The sequence below is a fragment of the Sinocyclocheilus rhinocerous genome, unplaced genomic scaffold (assembly GCF_001515625.1).
Source record: "Sinocyclocheilus rhinocerous isolate Xijiao unplaced genomic scaffold, SAMN03320098_v1.1 scaffold404, whole genome shotgun sequence".
NCBI lineage: Eukaryota > Metazoa > Chordata > Actinopteri > Cypriniformes > Cyprinidae > Sinocyclocheilus > Sinocyclocheilus rhinocerous.
Genome location: NW_015628680.1, coordinates 175,958 through 182,347, shown reverse-complemented (window position 1 = coordinate 182,347; position 6,390 = coordinate 175,958). Strand labels below are relative to the sequence as shown.

At 35.1% G+C, this 6,390-nt stretch overlaps 1 protein-coding gene across 1 annotated transcript; it reads right to left on the bottom strand.

The window, feature by feature from the left end:
• Positions 1-692: 692 nt before the first annotated feature.
• Positions 693-5,029, bottom strand: LOC107737974 (stress-associated endoplasmic reticulum protein 1-like). Its single transcript, XM_016549627.1, has 2 exons — positions 4,807-5,029; positions 693-844 (listed from the first exon to the last, which is right to left on the bottom strand). Exons 1-2 carry the CDS (start codon positions 4,888-4,890, stop codon positions 758-760), a joined length of 171 nt encoding a protein of 56 aa, XP_016405113.1. The 5' UTR covers positions 4,891-5,029; the 3' UTR covers positions 693-757.
• Positions 5,030-6,390: the final 1,361 nt, after the last annotated feature.

Sequence of the window (6,390 nt, the reverse complement as noted above, 5' to 3'; positions counted from 1 at the left end):
ACACTATGTGTGAATGTTACAATAAATGTATTAAAACAGAGCTGTTGAAATTATTATCGTTATTGTTGTCTTACTTTTTATTTTATTTTACAGAACAACAGTAAAATTACAATACTAACATTTATGATTGTTTATAGAGTTATTGCTTTTTCTCAACTTTTATTTTGGCGGAAACGCATAGGTAGACAACAGCAGATTTATAAATGCGTCTCATTACGAATAAGTCGCACGTATCACATTGTCATGTGCCTTGTAAAAAAAAATCATAAAAATGTGACTGAGCAACTGACGAGTGCAGATTTCCCTCCCTTGCGAGCTTTTTTTTGCTATTTTCGGCCGAATAATTTCAGTTACTGAACATTCGGTGCATCCCTAACAGCTAGCGACCTCCGCTTCGCGTCGGGTGGTTCCTGGCCTTATGTATTTGAGTTAAAAGCGTCTTAATGCTGGATTAGTTTCAGCTTTTGTCTTCTCCAGATGTTAACTGATGGACTGGAGTGCTGTGGATTACTTGTGGATTATTGTGATGTTTTTATCAGCTGTTTGGACTCTCATTCTGACGGCACCCATTCACTGCAGAGCATCCATTGCTGAGACACTGATGCAGTGCTACATTTCTACAAACCTGATGAAGAAACACACTCATCTGCAAATGGGATGGTCTGAGAGTGAGCACATTTTCATTTCTGGCTGAGCTATTCCTTTAGGAGTGTTGATGATGAATCATATGTCTGATGTGAGATATGTTGAGCTGTTTTCACGTCTCACCTGATCCACAGACCACGAACACAAAGAGCGCGAGGAGCCACGGACCCACCGGAGACTTCTCCTCATTCACCACACGCTGCAGGACAAACACATTCATACAGACAACATTAACGCCACACACATCTACGGCTCAAACACATGCAATCACAAGATTAAGGCTACGAGGTTTGTGTCAAAAAAAAAACTGTTGACTGCTTTGTAGTAAACATTAGTCCATGTCTACAGTCATTGCATAATTGTTAAGATAAATATGTTGATGTGTATGTATGTTGTATGTTTATGTTGACACCGTTGTTCTGTTGAGACAAAAAAATTATGGCGTTCCAATTGTGCCAAAAATACGTTTGTCACATTTGTCTATTTATTAGGGCTGGGCCAAAAAAAAAAGATTTTTCGATTAATCGTTTTTTTAAATGACGTTGATTTGATATCGATTCTCAAAAGCCGCGAATCTATCTTTTCCGGGATTTATTTCAGCACACATTTAAAACAAGATCTGATTAACGTGAATCTTATCATTAACACATACTAAAGCGTGGATGACGCTCGCGGTGTTTTCAGCTTCTGCCATGTCACTATATGATGATATGAACACGAATGTCATCTCCAGCTGCTCTGAGAGTCACTTCATTAGCATTTTACCGTTTCATTTGAGAAAACTACCGTCATATCACATACACAGCAGCTGCGAGTTCTTCACGGCAACCCGTCAAAATAAAAGTTTAGTTTAACGTTAAGAAACTGTGTCAGAATATATTACTATTTAGCAGTCTTAAGAATCAATGCTACTACTGCTAATAAATATTAATACATCTTTATTTTTAAAGGAATAATCACATCTGTTTTCTTTTTAATTTTAACAGTAAACCTCTGTTGTGCAGCACTTTGTTTGCCTTCATCTGATTACCAGAAAAAGTAAGAACATTTTATAGGGCCCTATTATTTTTTTTAAAAAGGACCCATACAAAAAAAAGTATAGGTTTAAAATACAGGCATGTGGTTCTTAATTTCTTTTTATGAATTCATCATTTGTAAACTGATGTTTACTGTTAATTTTTTAGAAATATCAATAGCATTTGTATTAAAACTATATTCACTGAATGTAATAAAAAAATCGAGAATCGAATCGAATCGGGACATCTGAATCGATACCCAGCCCTACTATTTATGTGTTCAATCTACAAGTTGGGAAGCCGTAATTACGACATCAGGTGCGTTCAAATCACTTTGGTTGGAGCAAGATTGCGATGCACATTTTCCTACAAAAACAAAAAACAGTTTTAACCTTACTTCTACAAAATGATGAATAAAGAATGCACATCGGCGTGTTTTTGATTTTTCTGTTTTTATTTAATTTATAAAGGTGCTGTAAATCTAATCATTATATACTCTATCGTAATTGAACAATACTATCGTAATATTCGCAGAACATTATCTGTACATCGTTAATGGAATGTTTTTTTCCTGAAACATTTTAGTTGAACGTTCGTCTAACATTTTTAAATGTTGCTACTTGTTTCAGAACATTTAAAAAAACACACAACAGTAACGTTTGCATGTTTACAACAGGATAAAATGGAATGTTCCATTAACGTTTGCATAACCATGAAAAAAAAACATCTGACTGGACATTTTGAATGTTCAGATAATATTCAGATATAATGTTTTCATAATTTAATGAGAACGTTAGCAGAACATTCTTAGAACATATTTTTAGCTGGGAGAAAGACAAATGCATCCGAGTGTTACAGAAAACTTGTTATTGACAAATCTAAATGTAGTGTTGTCAAAAGACCCGGTATTTCGGTACCAAGTCGGTACTAAAAAAATTAAAACGTTACGGTACCAGGTTTTCTTAAGTACCGGTGGTACCGAGTACCCGGTCAACCCGGTTCTTGATGCGCTATCAGAAAGCTATCCTCTTCCAGTGTTGCCAAGTCCGCGGTTTTCCCGCGGAATTGGGCTGCTTTTAACACTGTTGCCGCGGGTTGTTTTTCATGTCCGCGGGTTGAAAAACGACCCCATTAACGTGATATTTAGCCCCTGGAATGCGGATTTTACCAGGGGAACCCCGCCAAAACATGCATATTTTATCCTCAGAACCTGATTTTTAACGGGGGATCCCCTCGAAATGCGATTGGGCGGGTTTTGTTGTGAAAACCTGGCAACCTCTTCTTAAAAGCAGTGGCGACCTCAAGAGGAGGAAACGCATCAAACTAACAAAACACCCCGATCAAGTTCAAGCAGGTAAGTTTCAATTACATTTTTAATATTTAGAGCTTCTGTTATGAATATTATTCCATATTTTAATTTGAATTTCGGATTGAATAAACATCACCGTTAGCGTATACGTAGTTAATCGTTAGCATAAGCGCGGCTAACGCTAATATAATGAGCATTAGAATGAATTTTGTTCATTTTGTTTAAAATGATTTCTTTGTTAACATTTAATGCTCTTATAACTTTTATTACTGTAAAAAACAGGAGGACATAATGGTATTTACTATTTTTACACACCAGAGGCTTTTAAATGAACTGTGTAACCAAAATATGCGTGTTAGAGAATGTACAAATGTATGGTTAACAGTGTTTATGTCATATCAGTCCGCCAGAAAAAGTTGTTTTTTTTGTTAGTTGTAATTCTTGGCTGAATATCTCTAGCAGGTTTTAAAAGCCCTTTAAAATTAAATATGAACACAGTTTGGATTAAATAAAAGTACAGTCAAATTTTATCTCCTGTATAGACTTTACTGTACAATGACTTAATGTTTTCTAACGTGAGTTAGATCTAGTAACATCTTACAGTGAGTGAACAATATATTTTTAAAACATTCATTAATGTTTGTGTGTTATTTAATACAAACACTTGATCATTCATGTTTGTTCATTGTGCATTAAATAATTTTAACAGATTGAACTTTGAAATTAACCCTAAGAAGAATAATTGCCATATAACTATTGTTTATTGTTAGGTCATGTTATCTAACAAATAAAATCTTATTGTAAAGTGTTTTTAATACTACAGTTTCCATCTATTTGATATACACTTAATATATGTAATCTTATCTAAATTTATTATAAAGGCTGAGGTTTGTTATTTCCTGAAAAGTTATATTTTAGCTGGTGTCAATGATCTTATGTTGCATTTGGTCAGACTCAGCCCATTGCTTTACTTAAGTATATTATATTTTCCTTTTACAGCTGCAGACTGAGGAAGATCCTGAAACACACCAGCAAACCCTAAAACAGACAACAGTTTACAGATGTTTTTCAGTGGCAGCAGAACGGTGACTAAACTTTTGGGTGAAACTTGTTTACTTTTTTCATACTTTTATTACTTGTGGAAAAACTTGAAACACTTTTAAATAAGTATAAAGAATGGCATTGGTTTTGTACATTTTATTTTTGTTTAACGTTATTAATAAAAATGTTGTTCAATTAGCATGTTTTTGTGTTTTGCTTTGGTACCGAAATTGGTACCGAGAACCGTGGATTTTCACTGGTATCGGTACCGAATACTGAAATTTTGGTACCGTGACAACACTATCTAAATGTTGTATTTGTTTCCCTGGATATCTGTCAAATGTTCTGCAGGACGTTCACAGTGAGCAGAAACCTACAAAGCATAAAACTGAGCTAAAACACAAACAAAACAACAGCAGACACAGGCGAAAGTATTTTACAAAGCAGTGGATAATTTTGGCACAAATGGAGCACCATATTTCGGGAACCTGGTGTGTGTTATTAAATTATTTTTTATAATTACTGTATCAATTACTCTACCAATTACTGTATCAAAGAGTGATGGTATAAAATGGCACTTCTGATATAAGGCACCTAAATGTTATTTCAGAGAATACCATGGTACTGATGCCATAAACATGCAATACTTTTTGTTAGTGGTGTGTATTTTATGCGAGTGTGTATGTGATGTGTTGCATGCGCAGTGTGCATATTCGTATATTGTGTGCATTGATGTGTTTGCAATGCGCATCGAGCATGTGTAGTGTATATATGTTCGTGCTGGAGCTCGCGTACCGTGGTTTTCTGCACGTGTCCTCTCTGTGTGATCGTCTTACTGTGTTTCTCGTTCGCTACTTTCATCCGCTGCACCGCCGACATGATGCCGCCGCTGCTCGATCGCGCTGGGCCGGTAAACGGAGCGGCGTTGTCCGGTGACTCGGCTCCGTTCCAGACAGACGCTCGAGCTGCGCCGCAGCGGTGTCACGGGACCCGCCTCCTCGTTACGTCACAGCGCTATTCTCACTGACATGACGTCATGCATTGATGACAAAAACGATTTGCACGATATTTGAAAACTAAAACTTTAAAACGTTGTCTAATTGTTCCCCCCCCTTTATATTCATTGTTTTTATGTTGACCCTTGTATACAGTAAAAAAAAATGCACAAATCTGTACATAAATCTTCTGTTCCAGATGTTGTTTTTTCCTTAGTCTTATTTAAATATTCTTTCTGTTCCCAATGTCATATATGTATGTATGTATGTTTGCACCAAAAGCTGCTAAAAAAACACAACAAATTCCTTGTGTGCTTGATTCTGATATTTGTAATTAAATGATATTTATCTATAAGCCTATAATGTTGACTGATAATTAACATTCACTTTCATGGAAAGGTTTAAAAGTTACATTGGCTTAGTGGCTTTATTTATTCATTTAAAAAGCCAAGTAAAGGCCTAATTAAACATGCAGGGTTCTATACACTTGATTATATATATATATATATATTAAAATATAGGGCATAGTAATAAAACCATTCTGGGGTTCAGGCCCTTTAGCTCACCTCTGGCCCTGCTTGAGACTATAATTTGTAATTATTTAGTTACAAATTAAAATATATATTTAGTAATAATATGTGTAAGGAAAGGCAGCACAGGTGAATAGGGTAAAAAAACAACAACTCATAGATATCACCATATTTACCCAGTTGATTGATAATGATTTGTATTAGTTTTCTGAAATGTTAGGTTTTAATATGCAAACCCATTGTCTAACTAAATATGCGCTAATTTGCATACATTTCCAAAACATAAATCTGATTCATAAATTCTTGTCTGATTTTGTCCTCATATTAGAGTTAAAGATTCTTATAGAGAATATATATAAGATATATATATTTACTTTGTGTAAAATGCATACTGTATGTTTTCTATATCTGTCCACAGACCCTGTACTTGGAACATTAATTATTTTTATTAATTTATTATTATTATTTACTTTAGCATCAAAATACTGTCAATTTGATCATTTTCTATTGGGAATCTGTGTAGTTTCATTGCTGAGAAACATAGAGGAGAAAGGAAAACTCAACAGTTTCAGAAAGCTTTAACAAACAACATCAGCTCAGATTTAGATGTTAAATAACATTTATGGATGACACACAAACAAGTTTAAACTTGTGTTAAGTACTGAGAAAAAGTTCCCACTCACAAACTGTCTGAACAGAAGCTCTGTCACGTCAAACACGGTAAACAAAACTGACTGGAGAATCAGCCAGAGGTCACACACACACACACACACACTCACACACACACACACACACACACACACACACACACACACTCACTCACACACACTCACTCTCACACACACACACACTCA

What these genes read in the sequence shown, in the direction of transcription:
- LOC107737974 (XM_016549627.1), bottom strand. Translation starts at nt 4,890, where the DNA reads ATGTCGGCGGTGCAGCGGATGAAAGTAGCGAACGAGAAACACAGTAAG. An exon ending in GACACGTGCAGAAAACCACG is followed by an intron (nt 845 to 4,806) that starts GTACGCGAGCTC and finishes TTTGTCCTGCAG; the next exon opens with CGTGTGGTGAATGAGGAGAA.